Source organism: Balaenoptera physalus (assembly GCF_965194825.1).
Source record: "Balaenoptera physalus genome assembly, chromosome: 15".
NCBI lineage: Eukaryota > Metazoa > Chordata > Mammalia > Artiodactyla > Balaenopteridae > Balaenoptera > Balaenoptera physalus.
In genome coordinates, this window is record NC_138894.1 from 38,379,915 (window position 1) to 38,399,864 (window position 19,950).

General features: G+C 39.5%; 1 protein-coding gene and 1 long non-coding RNA gene across 4 annotated transcripts; both read right to left on the reverse strand.

Annotated features, from left to right (window-relative positions):
* Positions 1 to 183: 183 nt before the first annotated feature.
* Positions 184 to 17,102, reverse strand: SNRNP27 (small nuclear ribonucleoprotein U4/U6.U5 subunit 27). Of its 3 annotated transcripts, none has more exons than XM_082426118.1 (6): positions 16,944 to 17,102; positions 15,824 to 15,944; positions 14,735 to 14,847; positions 13,545 to 13,624; positions 10,083 to 10,147; positions 8,716 to 9,115 (listed from the first exon to the last, which is right to left on the reverse strand). In XM_082426118.1, exons 1-6 carry the CDS (start codon positions 16,975 to 16,977, stop codon positions 9,061 to 9,063), a joined length of 468 nt encoding a protein of 155 aa, XP_082282244.1. In that variant the 5' UTR covers positions 16,978 to 17,102; the 3' UTR covers positions 8,716 to 9,060. The 3 variants fall into 3 exon arrangements, with proteins under 3 accessions (XP_082282245.1, XP_082282244.1, XP_082282243.1); XM_082426117.1 differs by lacking the exon at positions 8,716 to 9,115 and adding an exon at positions 9,135 to 9,656; XM_082426119.1 differs by lacking the exons at positions 8,716 to 9,115; positions 10,083 to 10,147 and adding an exon at positions 184 to 519.
* Positions 554 to 1,346, reverse strand: LOC309643408. The gene is made up of 2 exons (XR_014253722.1): positions 1,016 to 1,346; positions 554 to 915 (listed from the first exon to the last, which is right to left on the reverse strand). It is a non-coding gene; the product is annotated as an uncharacterized lncRNA (long non-coding RNA).
* Positions 17,103 to 19,950: the final 2,848 nt, after the last annotated feature.

Sequence of the window (19,950 nt, forward strand, 5' to 3'; positions counted from 1 at the left end):
GCTATGAATGGTGTTTGTGTGGTACCAATATAAATGTACATAGACAGAACTAAAAACTTCATTTAGGAATGGTTCCCTAAGCTATCGCAAGACCCAAGTTACACTGTTAATATACTGACATCTCCATTTTAAGAAACGGAAATAAAACTCTTGGTAAATTGAGAATCCTGAATATAGAAATGAGTAAAGCATGAACATATTTAACAAAGCTTTTTAGAAAAGTTTATTGTTGCCAATATGTGAAAACAATAGCCTGTCAGGTAACTTACCTACATTATTGCTAATCCTCAATATAACCCCATTAGATAGGTTAATTATCTACATTTTGCACATGAGGAAACTGATGCCCAAGAAGCTAAATGACTTTCCTAGACATCCATTCAGCCAGAAATGGAAACTGAACCTAGATCTGTTTCACTCAGAGCCCATGGTGTCAATGCTCCAGTTGGTAGCTGTTCTAAAAACATGACAACTAAGAGACGGATTTCCATATGAGTCACAAACACTGACACTCAAACACTGGGGAAAAAGAAAGAAAAACATTACGATGGTAAGTTTTAAAATGTGTCCTTTTTAATGGTTGACAAATCCATTAAAATGAAATAAACTCAACAGAATTAATACGTAGAATAAATGCAGTAAACCAGGCCTGACATACAGAACACATATTTTCTGGTTTTAATGGTTAATTGGATCTAAAAGGCGATTCTTTATGAAAACTAATAAATATTCACCTTTACCACTGAAGATAAAGGTTTTCAAGAAAGCACAAAAAAGCTAGAAGAATGGGGATATAAGTTTTAAAGAGTATGTTTTAACTGCAAGTTATCTGTAAAACAAATTTGAAAATCATAGTGAAATGAATACAATTCTAAAGTGCCCAAACTGACAGTAAAAACACTTTGATTTCATTACCTTAATTTTGGATTTTGTATACTACTATATTTTCTCTTTGATTTTATTACCTTAATTTTGGATTTTGTATACTACTATATTTTCTCTTTGATTTTATTACCTTAATTTTGGATTTTGTATACTACTATATTTTCTCTTTGATTTTATTACGAACACTCAGAATCTCTTTATTCTTTCCCTTACCCTCAACTCTTTTTTTTTAAACCCAGTCTTATTTCAAAGTCATGATCCTTCCCCTAGAATTGCCCTGATTGAAAATCACACTTATAAAAAATTTAAAAAGGAAAAAAGTTTGAAATCTGAGATATAGCAAGGAACCATTTAAACACCAACAGGTCTATCTTAAACTCCAAACAAAAATACTAAGTTATATAACAATCAGAGAATTAGACTAAAGAATGGACCCCTTTCTGTTCCTTGGCAGTGGTGGAAGACATGATCAGTAAGCCAGCAATACCAACCAGGAATTAGTATCATGAAGAACTCCAAAGGGCATTTGGTGCCATCTACTGGACATCAAGCAGTAAGTATAAAACAAAAGGTTTTTTCTTGTTTTTCTGGAAATTATTTTACACAAATACATTACAATGACCAGTTAAATAAGATAATCTGAAAGTACAGATTTTGAAAAAAGAAATGTAATCCTAAAACAAAGTAGAAGCGGTGACTCCCAGCATCTAGCACTTCAAAGGCATTGCATAAGCACTGACAGATTGATAGGCACAACCCCCAAAATAAGAATTCAAAATTCCAGAATGTTTGAACCTGAATTTTATGACCAGAATTTTTAATAAAAAGCTATCTGTAATAAGATAAACATAGGCTGACAATGGTTTATATCTTTGATCAGGCATCAAGCTAAACTAATAGAACTGGGGAGTAAAAGAAAATATTGAAAATGGGAACCACAAAAGATTATACTTGTCAGATAATCTTTACTACATATTTTAGAAAGCCCCAGTTTCCTTCCTCTGAGGGGTTTATACTCCAGGTGGGTATAGGACAGTATGTAAACGCCGGTGCTGAGGGGAAGGTTCATTAAATGCAACGGGAGCTCTGCCAGAGAGGTGCCTTTCAGTGAGTACCTCAGCGTGGCAGGGAAGACAACTGTTGGTATTATAATCCTTAACTGTCTAAAAACTTGCAAAACTGCTGAATTAAAAAACACTATTTATAACTGAGTTTGACATAGTTAACCACTATGACATTAAAATGAATTCTGTTTTATAAGTTTTTGAGGAATTGATTTTATTCTTCTAAGTGTAAAAATCAGAACTGTAATTTTCTGCTTTAATATCAGTCCCTTTCTTTGTGGCTACTTTGGACACTCCAATATCATGATACCCAATATCACAAAATTAAAATTTAAAAACCTTTAAAAACACTGCTTTGCAAAAGTTAGTTATTCCACAAATATTTGCTACTTTAAAAATAGAGCAATGGCTAGACAGGGGTACATACATTACACTGAACACTATGTAGCAGTTAAAAAAAGGTAGAGGTACATATGTTGGCATGGAAACATCCCCAAGGCAGTGCTGAGTAAATAAGTTGTAAAATGATCCCTAAAGCATATTATTTGTGTTAAAAAAAAAGAGGCCGAACTGTGTATTTTCCTCATTTCCAACACTAACTCTGTTACATACATACATGCATAAGATCTGGAAGGAAACACCACAAAGGATTCACAGTGAACCAGGGCTGTGCAAAACAGACTTAGCTGTCAATGTTTTAAAATTTTTATAGGAAAAATGTGTTCATTTATGAGTTGGGTAACTAAAGGTTAACTTAGAAACCAAGGGAAGTGGAGTGAAGTAAGTCAGACAGAGAAAGACAAATATCATATGGTATCGCTTATGTGTGGAATCAAATGAACCTATTTATAAAACAGAAATAGAGTCACAGATGTAGAAAACTAACTTATGGTTACCAAGGGGGAAAGGGGGGAGGGATAAACTGGGAGATGGGGATTGACATATACACACTACTACATATAAAACAGATAACTAATAAGAACCTACTGTATAGCCCAGGGAACTCTACTCAGTACTCTGTAATGACCTATATGGGAATAGAATCTAAAAAAGAGTGGATATATGTATATGTATAACTGATTCACTTTGCTGTACAGCAGAAACTAACACAACATTGTAAATCAACAATACTCCAATAAAAATTAATTAAAAAAAAACACCAAGGGGAGTGGTTAAGTGAAAAAAGTTTACTGAACTACATTCATGAATTCAACAGATACTTATTGAGTGCTTTACTGCGTGCCAGGCACTGTGTGGTGCTGGGGCTACAGCAGCAAACAAGACAGAAGCCCTGCTTCTGAAAGTTCAAAGTCTAGAGGAAGAACCAGACAGTAATAGATGAATATAGAGTGGGTCAGGCTGTGATAAGCTATAAGGAAAAGGAAACTTTGCAGAGCATGTGGAGAAACTGGAACCCTCATACATTGCTGGTGGGAATGTAAAATAAGGCCGTTGCTTTGGAAAACAGTTTTGACAGTGCCTCAAAAAGTTAAACATAGAGTTACTGTATGACCCAGTAGTGTCTCTCCTAGTTATATACCCAAGAGAGTTGAAAACATATGTTCATACAAAAACTTGTATATGAATGTTCATAGCAGCATTATTTGTAATAGCCAAGAAGTGGAACAACCCAAATACCCATCAACTGATGACTTATAAATAAAAATGTGGGGACTTCCCTGTGGCGCAGTGGTTAAGAATCCGCCCGCCAATGTAGGGGACACGGGTTCGAGCCCTGGTCCAGGAAGATCCCATATGCCGCGGAGCAACTAAGCCCATGTGCCACAACTACTGAGCCGGAGCGCCTAGAGCCCATGCTCCGCAACAAGAGAAGCCACCGCAACGAGAAGCCGGCGCACCACAACAAAGAGTAGCCCCCGCTCGCCACAACTAGGGAAAGCCCGCGCGCAGCAATGAAGACCCAACGCAGCCAAAATAAATAAAATAATTTTTAAAAAAGTGGTATATCCCCAGAACAGAATATTATAAGCCATAAAAAGGGATGAAGTACTGATATATGCTACAACATAAATGAACCTTGAAAACATTATGCTATCTAAAAGCAGCACAATAGGTGCTAGACACAAAAGGTCACGTATTGTGTGACTCCATCCATTTGAAATATCCATTTAAATGAAAACGTCCAGAATAGGCACACCTTTAGAGACAGAAGGTACATTTAGTGGTTTCTGGGGTGGAAGGTAGAGGTGGATGGGGAGGGATGAGGAGTGACTTTAATGAGTATGGGGTTTCTTTTGGGGATGATAAAAATATTTTAGAATTAGATAGTGGTAATAAATACTTAACTCTGTAAATATACTAAAACCACTGAAATGGTATACTTTATTTATTTATTTATTTATTTATTTTTGCCCATGCCACACGCAGCTTGCAGGATCTTAGTTCCTTGACCAGGGACTGAACCTGTGCCCCCTGCAGTGGAAGCACGGAGTCCTAATCACTGGACTGCCGGGGTATTCCCTGAAATGATATACTTCTAAAGGGTGAATTTTATCTCAAGTTTTAAAATGCTAAATAAAAAGAGTAAAACAGGGTCAAGGGATAGAGAGGGAAGGGGAAGCTACTATGTTGGACAAGGTGGTTAGGAATGAACTTATTTTGAGCAGTGACCTGAACAACATAACCATGCAAATCTACTAACCATGTAAATCCGAGAGGTAGGGGGAGGGGGAGGAGGAACATTCCGGGAAGAAAAGCAAGTTGGAAGACTCTTCAGGTAGATGCATACCTGTTCTCAAGGAACAGCAAGGAGGCTAGCAGCGTGGCTGAGTGCAATAGCAAGGGTGAGGCTGCAGGAAGCCAGGTTCCAAACTATACAGACGTGTAGACCACAGTAAGGATTGGTCTTCACTCTAAATGACAGAAAACCACCAGAGCCAGGAGCAATGTGACCAGATGTACATTTTAAAAGGTTCACTCTGCTGCTAGGTGGAGAATAAACTGAGGCAGAAGGGAAGGAAGGAAACCTATTAGGGGGTTACTGTAGTAGTCCAAGCAAGAGAGATGGCTTCTGTTAGTATAGATGGTGAAAAGTAGTCAGATTCAGTGTACATCAAATCACAACATACACTTTCAATATCTTAAAATTGTGTGTCAATTATATCACAATATATCTGGGGAAAATAGTGGTTGGATTCAAAATATACTCTGATGTTAGAGCCAAAAGGATTTCTAATGAATCAAATGTGGGGCACAGGAGAAAGAGAGGAGTCAAGGATGACCCCCTAAGGATTTTGCTCTGAGCAAAGGTGTAAATGGAGAGGCCACTTGCTGAGATGGGGAAGCCTCTGAGAAGAAGACTGGGGAGGGAAATGAGAATTCAATTCATCTTAAATTTGAGCTGCCTAATAATCCAAGTGCATATACAAGCCTGGAATTCAGTAAAATGGTCAGGCTAGAAGTATAAATTTGAGAGCCATGGCGGAAGACGTTTGAAGCTATGTGGATGGATGACTTAACAGAGGGAGATTGGAGAGTCCATGGATTGGGCTCTGGAACACTCTTAGCATTTAGATACTTAGAAGATTTGGCAAAACTTATGTCTTCTGAGAGGCAGTAGCCTGTTAGAGGAAGACAAGGATGCTCCTTTTTTCTTATTCTTACAGAATCAGATGATCTGATGGATAAAAGTTCCGTCAAACCAAGACTTCTATTAAGATCAGAGGTGTCTTATCTCTGGATCTTTAAAAATTTCCTCCTGTTCCATTTCTTTGGTGTTAGCTCACGGAGAGTGAACCTATTGACCTACCAGGTATTCTCAGATTATTTCTTTACAAAGTATGCTGCCTTGAGGATCTCAAGTCAAATCTCTACTAAAACCACACTAACATGACAATCCAAAAACCCATCATCTGATTTTGGGCATATTATTTCATCCAGAAGTTTTAGCTTCCCAGTAAGACAACAATTGGGTCTCATTTCTTTAGATGTGCAAAAATGTGGTCAGAAAGTCCTTGGGATTCTATTTAGCTTACCTGGCAAAAAGTCTAAGCAAAATAATCCACCTGCTCGGGGTAGTGACACTTGTGCAATGGGTACTACAAGTTGTGCAGCTGATGCAGCACATTTAAATATTTAAGTACTGAAGGCAGTATAAACATTAATCATTTCTGCCTCTAGGTCTGAATAGCCTCAGGTTTCTCATCTGGGAATGGAGATAATAGTACCTGCTCTATCTGAAAAGGATTAAATGAACCAAGGTGCTCTGTACACTGTATTATGCAATGCAGTCATACTACTATTATTTTCTTTACAGGGAACTAATTTGCCAGGAAAGCTTTTAGAGACCTACAATAGGTGGTCACATTTCAGATGCAGTATGGATTTAAAATCCAGCTAGACACTTGTAAAATCATGTACATATAAGAATAGTAATTACATCATTTTAAAAAAATAAATTTATTTATTCGTTTATTTTTGTCTGCATTGGGTCTTTGTTGCGGTGCACGGGCTTCTCATTGCGGTGGCTTCTCTTGGAGTGAAGCACAGGCTCTAGGCACACGGGTTTCAGTAGCTGTGGCATGCAGGCTCAGTAGTTGTGGCTTGTGGGCTCTAGAGCACAGGCGCAGTAGTTGTGGCACACGGGCTTAGTTGTTCCGCAGCATGTGGGATCCTCCAGGACCAGGGCTCGAACCCGTGTCCCCTGCACTGGCAGGCGGATTCTTAACCACTGCGCCACCAGGGAAGTCCCCACATCATTTTTTTTTTAATACCAAAAGATAAGAAACAACTTGAACATCCAATTATAGTCCATCCTACAACGAACTATAATTGCTGCCATTAAAAAAAAAAGGGGCAATATAAGAAACAATCTTAAGATGTAGTAGTAAATGAAAAAACAATAGGTGCAAAATAGTGTGTAGAGTTTGCTTAAATTTGAGTAATAAGATACATATACATATATTATATGCTTGTGTATACATGGAGTATCTCTGAAACGATACACAATTAACTCATCACTATATACCCTTTGTGCTGTCTAAATTGTGTTCCATGTGTTTATATTACTCAAAAAAAATACAACACAAAATTTAAAATCTAGCCACAAAGCCTCAAATATCACTGAGATATGAAACAGAATAGGCAATAGTCATTATCTTCAATATAAAAAGAGCTTCCTTCAAATAAGAAAAAGAAAAGCTTGTCAAAAGACAAATGGAGCCAAGGTCTGGAATTAGTATTACACAAAAGAAATATACATGGCTAACACATTCTTAAAATGTTCACCTTCCTTAGAAATTAAACAAAACCAAATGCCATTATTTTAACCTTCAGAGTGGAAACTTAAGAAAAAAATACACTCAATACTGGTACATGTATATGAAATGGAAATGCTCATACTTCACTGGTGAGGGCCACGGGGCAACTAAGCCCGTGTGCCACAACCACAGAGCCCACATGCTCTGGAGCCGGTGAGCCACAACTAGAGAGAAGCCCACGCACCACGACTAGAGAGCAGCCTGTGCACTGCAACAAAAGATCCTGCGTGCCACAACTAAGGCCAGATGCAGCCAAAAAATAAAAATAAATATTAAAAAAAAAAAGCCTTGAAACATGCACACAAAGGGTAAAACATGCACCCTTTATCTCACCCAGCAATGCCACCTCCAAGAATGAAACATGAGGAAATAAGGCAACAAGTACAGAAAGATACGTGTAACAGGGATACTACTCACAGGTGTTGTGTTTTGTTTTGGTTTGGTTTTTTTTTTGGCCGCACTGCATGGCATGGGCATGTGGGATCTTAGTTCCCCAACCAGGGATGCAACCTGCGCCCCCTGCATTGGAAGGCAGAGTCTTAACCACTGGACTGCTGGAGATGTCCTGGTGTTGTATTTTGTTTTTTTTTAACCCCTAAATAATCTACTCACAGCTTTAATTATAACAAATCATGGGAGGGAAGGCAATGTTCACCAATAAAGGATTAATTAATAAATTATGGTATCAATATAACCAAGTAGCTACTAAAAGCTAAGTTTCCAAAGAATTTATAAGAGCATTTAAAAAAATGTTCACAGTATGGGCTTCCCTGGTGGCGCAGTGGTTAAGAACCTGCCTGCCAATGCAGGGGACACGGGTTCGAGCCCTGGTCTGGGAAGATCCCACATGCCGCGGAGCAGCCAAGCCCATGCGCCACAACTACTGAGCCTGCGCTCTAGAGCCCGTGAGCCACGACTACTGAATCCCGCGTGCCTAGAGCCCATGCTCTGCAACAAGAGAAGCCACTGCAATAAGAAGCCCGCGCACTGCAACAAAGAGTAGCCCCAGCTCGCCGCAACTGGAGATAGCCCACGTGCAGCAACAAAAACCCAACACAGCCAAAAAAAATTCACAGTACATGGGAGTATGAGGATCAGTAAAAGAGAGCAGCATAAACATTCTGATCTCTTTGGGTAGGGGCAAGAAATACATACCCATAGGAGCCTGGAAACACATATACCAAAATATTAATATTCTGGTGGTAGATTATTGGCTGATTTTTGGCTATTTTCCCCTACTTTCTGATTTCTCCCAAGTTTTTTTTTTTTTTAATTTTTAAAATAATAAGCATGTATTGCTTTTCTGTTGGGGAAAAAATGGTATTTGGGGGGCAAAAAACACAGAAGATACAAAAATCCAGTTATACTTTTTCATTCTTCTAATTTTTAAACTATAAAGAATCATGATATCTAAATCTATGTATGAAAAAAGAAAATGTGTAGGGAGATTCTTTTACCTAGTAATAAAAGTATCAAATACAAAAGGGTAGAAGTATTGCTTTATTTGAGAAACTTACTTCCAAATTACTCTTATGTGTTTTAAAAAGTCATAAAGAACATCCAAGAAGACATACACAGTTTCCATAGGAATAAGGACAAAAAAATGGGGTTGATGATTGCCCCAAATGAAATTTCCTAAAGGAAAAAAATGTAATATTTAACCTTTTTTTGAGGCAGGGTAAGTGAACTACACACATCATAAATAAAACTTTCTTACTTTACAAGGAGGAGGGGCTGTGATCCTATTTTTGATGCATATTAAATACAAAATACAAAATCCACTGTTCTGATCAAGATGAGGGGAAAAAAATCATTCTTCAATATTTCAGTTCTCATGCAATAAAATCCAAAGGTCTGTTGAATCCACCTTTTCGATTCATGTACTGCCTATGATGAGAAAATTTATTGTTATTAAAAAAAATTCTGGATTCGTCTTATAAAAGAAGTAATCACTTGCTTCAGAAATTAAACCTATAAACCATTTTTAAAATGGCAAAGTCTGGGGCAAGAAGTATTCAAAGTTAAAATCCAAATAGAGGTACAGAAATATACTTTCAATATTATTTGGGAAGATTCTACAGACTTTAAAAAAATCAACTGAAAATCCATAGTTATTTTAAGTAACACTAAACACCTAGCTAGTTTAAGGAAATAGAGAAGAGTTTCAAAATACATACCCATCAAGCATATCTGATTTCACACTGTACTAGTTCTCCCCATAAGACCTTAATTGAAGGTAATTTTACAATGGACTGTTGATGATTCTGGTACTTTAACTCACAGCAGTCTCAAATCACACTATTCATATTCTAAATTAATTGGAATATTAGTCTTTTATCAGTGATAAATGTAGAGAGAAAGGCAATGTTTGAAGATGTCTTGACTTTTCCATTCATTCAGTGAGATTTCAAGTATGGATTGGTTTGTTCTGTGGTATTAATAAAATATACCTACATTTAACAGAAGGATATTTACAGTTGAAATCCTTATACAATCAATTTAGGTAAATAATTCAGGAGGAATCTATTTTAAAACCTATAATTATAATGAAATTAAAGCCTAAAGACTTGAGACTATGTTATTTTGAAGAAAGAACTACTTAGAGCCCTAAAATATTTAAGCCAACTACCCTTCTTTATAATAGTTACTAGTTCACATGTAAATGTGAAACTATTTTAACATACAAGAATACAAACAAGGAAGATTAAAACAAGGGACAATATGGAAACTATTAAAGTAAGGGACTGTTTGGAAAACTGCTACATTTCCTACAAACATCATTATCCCATAAAAAATTCTTTCCCAAGCATATAATTTATATTAGTTCAAACATAATAATGGCAGCTATGCATACCTATACTTCCTCTTCTGAGACACATTTATGGCATAGGCATTTACAGAGCCATCCACCTTTTTCCCCTGGAGAAAAGCAAGAAACAAAAACCAAAAAACAAAACACACACACAAACAAACGAGCAAACAACACACCAGAGAAAGAACATATTATACGCCTTGATCAAAGAGCTGCATCCCACAGACCCTCTTTAATGGCAAGATTCATTTAAGCATGAGGTAGTCCAATGAGTGAAAGAATTTTCAGATCCTGATGATATCCCATGATCTCCCAAGCATTATAACTCTGTTCACATTTTTTATAGTCACACATAAGCAAATAAACCAATATTCAAACCAACAAACACTCATGGTATATGTATTATGTGCAAGACATACAGGGAAATTGGGTAGCAGAGCCTCACCTTTTCTGGTCAAAGAATTCTTAAAAACCAAATACAAGTTATGGATATTTTCTCTAGAAAAATCCACTCACAAAAATTTAACTTATGACCTTAACTGATGGCATTCTCAAATCAGTCACCATTCCTATCTAAATCCCATTCCTTACATAGGCCTTGAAATTTTGATTTTTAAATCAACAATCAGAATAACAGATGCTAATGTTGTATCACTTGTATCTCGGACTTTTTTTTTTTTCAGTAATTCCTTTATGGGTCTTTTGATTCAACCTGTTCCACTTTCTGTTCCTCATGCCTGAATTGCCTTCCCAACCCCCATCCAATCTTCAACCATCAGGTTCTTATGCATCCTTCAAGGCCCAATTCAAATGATCCAGCTGCCAGCAAGCACCCTCTTCTCTAACTCCCATAGAATGTTAACTGTGCTTTCATCACAATACCCTGCATTTTCTACTCTGCATTATCATGATGTATAACATCATATACATGATGTTATTTCCCATCAGACTGCAAGCTCATATGGAGCTTGATGGAGGGATATGGGTGTGAGTGACCTTTGCAACTGTCACATCCTAGGCTACTGCACTTGCAGGTACTCAGAAAATGACTGTTAAATGTATGAACACTGCCAGTTAATGCCACCATGAGTGCATGTGCAGGCACACACACATAACCTCCCTCCCCTATTATTACTCACGGGCGTGTACCCGGTTTAGCATACTTATTAGATATCTGTGTTAGGCCAAAAAAAAGGATTCTTATCCACTGGTATGCGCAGGTGAGGTATATATTTGAAGTTGAGCTAAAACAAGTATATTTGGTCTTCCTTTTCTATTCCTGTTTTCACTGCATTTTGGGGGCTGGGGGAATACTGAGTAAATTACTGAAGGTGTATTATTTTAACCTCCCAAGAACAGGAGGTAGGCATGACTTGGAAAAAAAGTAAATGATGTTATTAACCTTTTTACTAAGTTCAATTACTAAAGGCTTTCTGATTTTTGAAAACTATTTGCACAGTTGTATATTATTAGCCCTCTTCTCATTTACATGCTGGAATAGAAATTTATCCATTAATAAGCATAACCAAACTTTGAAACTTTCTAGAATGCTAAAATGGAAGGGAAAATAAGTGACTACATTGGCATATGAAGAGGTTCCACCATAGATTAATGATGAAATATCACAAGATACACATTACTGAAAAATACAAATGAGCTGAGAGACTTTGTAACTGATAGTCATGAAGCCAACTGCATACGAATTAAATTAACATCCTTGTAGATGTCATTAAAAAAACAACTGACATCGTTTGTTCTTGTGGTACTCCATAATTTTTATGGGATCTATAAATTCTCACCTAATTTCTCCTTTATACACAAACATTTAAAAGACTACATTTAAAAGTAGTGGCTCCATCTTTACATCTGATTCTCAGGAATTTCAAACATAACGTCCGGCAACAGTAAAATCAAAAGAAAAGAATTCTAACAGTGAAGGTCCTTCACTATTCTAAAAACAATAAAATTTAGTTGTCTCATTTTGGAGATATTTTTATTCACCCAATATATGTATTAATAAACCAGTTCACTTATAAAATGCTCTTTTGAATAACAAATAAGGGTTTGGTATATTCAAGAAAAAAACCTGAGACATAAACTGCATTAAATTCTAAAATGGGGTTCACATAACCATTTGTGAGAACAAGAGTGCATTCTTAATTTTCTCACCTCAAAACAGTCATGCCTCTGGTACTCCTCTTATGTCATACACTATCATTTAAAAAAATACATGGGAACCCCACATAATCACATCAGTTAGAAGGAAACTCTTATAGCACCTGAGATTACCCCACTCCATTCACAACTCAATGGAACACAAGATTAGGGGAAGTGGATTATTTTTGACAACTCTCCTCAAAAATTCCAACTTCAATTTGCAAAATTAAAAGGACTTAAAATTCTATAAAAGAAAGTTTTAAAAATGTATTTTCTCTCTCTCCACACACACTCTCCCTGCCTATCCTTACTAGTTTCCTCTCTCTATCCTCCCTTCTCTCTTCATTCAATTTCCTCTCTCCATCTCCCCTTTGCCGTACTTCCCTATCTCTCTCCCACCTCCCTCTCTTCATCTCCCTCTCCACAATCCCTCCCGCTTTTGCCTCCCCTACTTCCTTATTCTCTCCAGTATTATGATCAGGGCTAGAGAGCATTCAAACTCCTGTCAACCCCTCTTCTGAGCTATGAGATATGCATGCAACTACGCAATGCCATCTTTATCTGGCAGCTGCGCTTCGTTCTGTTTCACAGCATTTCCCCTTCCTATAATCCTTTCTTTGGTTAACCCTATCAGCCTGACACTTCAGAGTCATCACTGACTACTCACCTCCATCCCACCACCACTAACTCTGGTTCCTGAATGGTTCTCAATATTCCAGCCCCTCTTCTCAGTTCAGGCCTTCATCATCTTTCACTGCACAACGGCAGTTCTCTCAGCCTCCCATTTGTCCTCCATGAAGCCCCAGGCCATCATTCTAAAACACACATATAATCTGTTACTCCCTTGCTTAAAAACCACTGCTTCCTCTCATCACCTGAAGAATCAACTCTAAGTTCCTCAGCATGGCTAAGGATATCACAAGCCTTCTGCGATTTGCCTCCCACCTCTATTTCTAGCCTCATTCGTAGCCACCAGCCCACCAGCATGCTTTCACTAGTCACTGAATTTGAAATTCCCACAATACTCTATGCTCTTTAATGCCTACATGGCATTGTCATGAGCTTTTCCCTCTGCTTCAAATGATCTTCCTCCTCTTCTTTGTCTGATCACCTCTACTGGCCCTTTAAGATCTAACTCAAATATCCCAGGCAAATACTCCCTGAATTCCAATGGCAGCTCACCACTTCCTTCTCTTTGCTTTCAAATCCCTTCACACAGATAGTTCCTGTCTTCTAACAAAAAACTTGTATCAGTGGAAGAAATTACAAGTGATAGTAAAAGAATATGGAAAAATGGGACAGATCAATTCAAATAAGAATACTTAACTGGCTACATGTTTTACTTACTTTTGTGGAGTCAAAGGAGGCAAATCCCATTAACTTCATCATTTCTATTTCTTCCTCTGTTTTGCCCTCCAAGTCTTCCTCTACAAAAATTAGTGATAAAATTTTAAACTCTGTATCATTCTATACATATAAAAAGAGAGGTGGGGCTTCCCTGGTGGCGCAGTGGTTGAGAGTCTGCCTGCCAGTGCAGGGGACACGGGTTCAAGCCCTGGTCTGGGAGGATCCCACATGCCGCAGAGCAGCTGGGCCCGTGAGCCACAGTTACTGAGCCTGCGCGTCTGGAGCCTGTGCTCCGCAACAAGTGAAGCCGCGGCCCGCACACTGCGATGAAGAGTGGCCCCCGCTTGCCACAACTAGAGAAAGCCCTCACACAGAGACGAGGACCCAACACAGCCATACATAAATAAATAAAATAAATTAAAAAAAAAAAAGAGAGGTGGCTTACCAGCAGAGAATATAGTAAACAATTAGCTAAAGACTTGAGTCTAATGAAAGAAACTCCTCAATTTGGATAGCATATAACTTAAGGGGCAAGGAAGGACTGCGCTCTCCATCCTCCATCGTAAGAGACTGCTTAAAAGTACATGCTTGGGGGCTTCCCTGGTGGCACAGGGGATAGGAATCTGCCTGCCAGTGCAGGGGACACAGGTTCGATCCCTGGTCCAGGAGGATCCCACATGCCGCGGAGCAACTAAGCCTGTGCACCACAACTGCTGAGCCGGTGCTCTAGAGCCCGCGAGCCACAACTACTGAAGCCCATGTGCCTGGAGCCTGTGCTCCGCAACAAGAGAGGCCACTGCAATGAGAAGCCCACACACTGCAATGAAGGGTGGCCCACACTCGGCAGTGAAGACCCAACGCAGCCAAAAATAAATAAATAAATATTTAAAAAAGGACATGCTTGGAGCCTTTAGGAAGGACCACCTTTAATATCAGACAGAACACTAGTTTTGACGATATTTCCAAAATATAATATTCTCTTGTTTTTAACTGTCCTTCTTGTATCTAGAGCACCAGATAACCAGCAACTAAGGTACAATTAAAACAACATCTCAAAACTACATGCAATGAACACTATAAAAAACTTAATAGTTAAATGTTCAAAAATTATACTTTTACAATTTTGTCATAACTGAAGTTATCTAAACATGGCTGTACTTTTCCTACAGTTATTTATCTAATAACATTACCAGTTATCTGACGTTCTTTGCTCTTTGTTTCTTTTGTTTCTTTCTTCTCCTCATCTCTTCTTTCTTTTAGTCGAGAAGGGGAAGGAGATGTGGATCTATGTCGTCTTGGGGACCTAAAATTTAATAAGTTAAGATGTCAGAAACAGAGACATACCCTGGCAACTTGTGTTGATGAGCACAGATATACATAAGTGCCTGCAAGGTAAAGGCTGAACAAAAGCCAGAAAAGCCAGGAAAGCACCAGGAATTTGTTCTCCAAAGCAGAATGAGGAAGAAGGTTCTGCCTTAGGCCCTGACTGTTAGCAAAAAATTATTTATTGTTTAATCATCAGTTACACTCAGTATAGCTAGGGCAAAAAATTTTTCTGTAAGGCAGAAAAAAGCAACGAAACAAACAAATGTGTCTGATGCTTATTAAGAATCAGAGTCCAAGGACTGCCCTGGCGGCGCAGTGGTTAAGAATCCGCCTGCCAATGCAGGGGACACGGGATCGATCCCTGGGCCAGGAAGATCCCACGTGCCATGGAGCAACTGAGCCCGTGCGCCACAACTACTGAGCCTGCACTCTAGAGGCCGTGAGCCACAACTACTGACGCCTGCGTGCCTAGAGCCGGGGCTCCGCAACAAGAGAAGCCATCACAATAAGAAGCCTGCATGCAGCAACAAAGACCAAACACGGCCAAAAATAAATAAATTAATATATAAATTTACTAAAAAAAAAAAAAAAAAAAATCAGAGTCTACTTCTAACATTCTTCCAAGATCTCGCATTCTTGATTATATACTTGAATAAATTATTATCACCAAAAGTTAATAAAAAAAAAAGACAAAAATACAAAACACTTATTTCTTACTCTTGCTAAGCTAAGTGCTTTTCATGTATTATTTCTCATTTACTCCTCATGGCAACTCTACTATGTGGAATGTTATCAACCCCATTTTATCAGTGGGAATGTTAGGTTTAGAATAAAGTGGGATAAAGTTCCCCTCATTTCATGAAATTATAAGTCCCTTTGTAAGTGATAACAACAGAGTCAAGCGCAGCGACTACGAAGCTGTGGTAAAACTTCTGGTTATTTTCTGCACTTACCTGGAACGTCTTCTGTGCGGGGATCGAGAGCGGCTTCTTCTCCGATCTCGCTCTCGGGACCGGGACCTTTCTCGGCGCCTGCGTTCTCTCTCTCGGGAGGTGGACCGGGACCGCCTACGCTCTAATATAAACACAAAATTGTAGAGCCGAAAATTACCTCCAGCATCTACTGGATGCTGCGCCGACCAATAGTAATATAACGCGTGCCATTTCTAGATGTCACATTAAAAAAGTAAAAAAGACGCATGAAATTAATTTTAACAGTATAGATTTAACCCAATATATCCAAACTATTAGCATTTCAACATGTGCTCATTATAAAAAAATGGACACTTTATTCTTTCTTTTTTCCGCATTAAATCAAGGAAATCCGGTGTGTATTCGACACTTAAACAGCAGTTCTCAATTCGGATTGAGAACATGTTAAGTGCTCAATAGCCCAATGTGGCTCGAGGGCTCATTTAACTTTTAAGATCAACCCTGATTAGCTGAAGGTGATAAGAACTAACGAGGGGGCAGAATCGAGGGACTACGTGACATCTCCCGATCCAAGTCCTGGCTTGTCTACCTCTCACTACCCCCTTCATGGGGCTGGGGCCAGAAGACATTACGAGGTAAGCTCCCTGCACGCAAACTCCTAACCATCGATTTCCCTACTATAAACTGGGACGGAAACCCTGAGCATTTAAGAACCTGGCGGTATCACATGCTGAGTGTTACGCAGTGTGGCATCAATTCTCACTTCAGTTTTTAAAGGTAAGCAATATTACCCTCAATGTCTAATTACTGGAATTCGGACGCAGGAAGGCTGAATGACTTGCAATCGGTAACCCAGAAATTAAGGGAACCGTGGCCTGACTCTACATTCCCCAGCCACACGAACAACAAAAGTTACTGTATGAGGATGACAAAGAGTCGGCGAAACCCCAACTTGGGAAAAAAAACTGCCTTCAAATCCGAGGGCTGAAGCGTGTAGGGCCCAGGTCTTCGTTCCCCATCCACCCCCTCTCTTCTCCTCCTGTGAAAAGGTCCCCCCTCTCCGCGGCCCTTGGACTGGGAACAAAAGGGGGGACGGGTCTTCGACAGAGCTCCAGACCCTCAGAACTGCTTCTGGACTCACCCCTCCGCGGGGACCGGCTGCGGCTGCGACCCATTCGGAGTCCTCCCCAACCTCGCACCACCCCGGAAACGACTGTGCAACAACTTCCGGGAGGGCGGGGAACTGAGCTTTCCCTGCAGCCTGGGAAGCGTCGAAACGAGTCGCCAGAGTTCCGGCTTCTAAGGAAGGCGGGCGGTGCTGCGCTTGCGCAGAATCACGCGGCCGCGGCCCGATGCCGCCTCTTCCGAGCTCTGAGTTTTCGTTGAGAGCAGAGTTGTCCTGTCTGCTCTTTCAACCCCCGTTTCGAGGTGGCTTCCCCATCTTCTTTGTCCACGGTGGGCGTTAAAATGTGTTGCCTGATGTTATTATAGAAAAGTCTGGAAAAAGCCATATATAAACCACCCTAACACAGTTCTCATTCCTCCACCCCCCGTTTTTCTTTCCGACTGTCTTGTCCACATGCATAAAATATTTCATACCAAACCAATTGTAAACATAGCATACGCAAATAGTTTTAAGTCCACCCGGGGAAGAACTAGGGTGGGTCAGGAGGCAGAGGGGTAAAGGGGAAAGAAAGCATGGTTGAGAGCTTTTACTGAGTTTTGTGGGAGGGAATAGCAGAGGCTGGGAAGCAGGCTAAGTAGGTTTAGCACTGACTAGTTTGAATAATTGCAGCGGGCCTTGGGATTTAGGGGCTGTCCAGAGCTGTTACCTGGCCCTGGGGTCATTATAGCAGAGGAAAAATGCCTTGGCTTGTGAGCTTGATAAAGGAGGTGGTAGGAAAGTACGGGCTTTTTCCCCTGGCTGGTTTGCATATGAAAGGCACACTCAGAAGGGGAGTCTTTTGCTATCTCTAGAAATTAGCTAGCCCTGGGAAGGGCAGTCTCAGCAAGGCCCCAGATGTCAAAACAGCAGAAAATGAAAGAAATAAAAATGGCATGATTAATACAATTATTCACACAAATGTTTATTGCACACCTATGTGCCAGAGAATTAATCAATGAATAAAACAACTCTGCTCTTGAGTAGCTTGCAGTCCAGTGAGGGATACAAACAAGTAGTGTCAAGATGCATTGAGAGGGGCAGAACAAGATATTATGAATGCACATAAAGTGGCTACCTAACTGGTTTGAGGGGAAAGCTTCTCAAGAAAAGTTTCCAGGAGGAAATGATGTCCAAACGAGACCTTAGGGATGAGTAGAAATTAACCAGGTCAAATGGGGTGACTTTTGTGGTGTGGACAGGTGGAAGAGATTGTCTGGGCAGAGGAGACTGCATATGCCAGGGCAAGAGGCAAGGGAGCAGACAGGCTAAAAGTAGAGAACTAAAGAAATGTTCTAGGCAGCAAGGAGTGAAATGTAAAGACAAGACTAGAAGCCTTGTAAGCTATGGTAGAGTTATCCTGAGGCAAAAGCAATAGCCTTTGAAGGGCTTTGAGGACCGGAGGGAATCACATTTGAGTTTATTCAGAGAACACTTTGGGTAACTGGAGACTTGACTACAGGGGGAGAACACCTAGGGAGGATGGTACAATAATCTAGATTGGAAACTCCAGTGGCCTGTACTAGAGTGGTATCAGTAGGTAAGGTGAAAAGTGGCTGAATTTGAGAAGTAATTGATAAAACTGGAAAAACTTGATTTTTGGATGCAGAGAATGAGAGAATTATAAGATTCAACAATGACATCCAGGTTTCTGGTTTGTGAAACTGGGTAGATGCTAGCATCATTTGCTAAGGCACATAATGTTAAGTTTTGGGTAAAGACCATATGTTCAGATCTTGGACATACTAATCTGAAGTGCCATTCTGAACACCCAAAAGGAGATGCCAACTAGATGTGCATCTGGAGCTTGGAAAAGAGATCTAGGCTGATTTTTTGATTCCAAAAAAAGGAATCGTCAGAACATAGATGTTCATTTGCAGCCATGAGAGTGCATGAAACCACCCTGGGGAGGCTGAGAGAAAAGGGCTTGGAGACAGCTAGAGGAAGAACCCCAAAAGGAGACTAAGGGGGAGCCAGAGAAAGAGAAGGAAAACCCATTGAGTGTGAGGTCAGAGAAGTTTTAAGAGAAGGCTGCTGTTTTTAAGGAAAACAAAGCGGTTAATTTTAAATGTTAAAAGGAATGAAAAAAAAAACCAACCCACATCTAACCTAAAGGATTTAGCAACAAAGTCTTTGCTGACTCAGTTTTAGTGGAGTTGGGTTGTGAATGGCTTTTGCAGTAGAGAGAGAACTTGCATAACCTTTTTTTTTTGGCTGCCCCACACGACTTGTGGGATCTTGGTTCTGCCACAAGGGATCGAACCCAGGTCCATGGCAGTGAAAGGCAGTGAAAGTGCAGAGTCTTAACCACTGGACCACCAGGGAATTCCCTGCATAACTCTCTTGAGAAGTTTGGCTTATGCAGGCCAAAATATGGCAGTGGGTGGAGGTAAATGTAGAAGGTTTTTCAAAGATGGGAGAAACTTAAGCATGTTTAAAATATTGGTGTGAGTATAGAGGAAAAAAAAGTAAAGTACAGAAGAGAAAGAAAAAAACCAAAGGAGTAAGTTTCCTAAAGGGACAGCCCTGAGATTAACCATAGGCAGGAAAAGAAGTGGTATATCTCTAAGTGGCTCCTCCCCCTTTAAGATGTGGGATAGAAACTGTATTCTGCTAGGGCTTCCTTATTTACTGATCAAGTTGCCTTCTCAGAATGCAGATTATCCAGCACTGTATCTGGAAGAAAAATCCTGTTTTCAATACCTGAGTTTCTCTCATTCTAATGGCCATTTTAATGGGTTTTGAGTGGAGTAGGGCTGGGGTACTGTCAACACTTGTGATCACACTTGCTTGTAAGTTCCCTCCCCAACCAGACAGCAATTTTTCAGTAAAGGCAAGCTGCAATGTATGTACTTTACATAAGAATCAACATTAACCATCTGTGATTCCGGCAAATGTACTATTTTTAGCCTTGGTTAAACTTTGTTTTACCTCTTCTAGTCCTATTTTATGTAAAATCACCAGCCTTTACAAAACAGTCCTACTT

Excerpts from the sequence above, each read along its gene's own strand:
- SNRNP27 (XM_082426117.1), bottom strand. The coding sequence starts at position 16,977 with ATGGGTCGCAGCCGCAGCCGGTCCCCGCGGAGGG. Across the intron at positions 13,625-14,734 it reads CAAAGAACGTCAGATAACTG|AGGAAGACTTGGAGGGCAAA; the intron begins GTAATGTTATTA and ends TAATTTTTGTAG. Across the intron at positions 9,657-10,082 it reads TCTCAGAAGAGGAAGTATAG|AACAAACCAATCCATACTTG; the intron begins GTATGCATAGCT and ends TTAATACCACAG.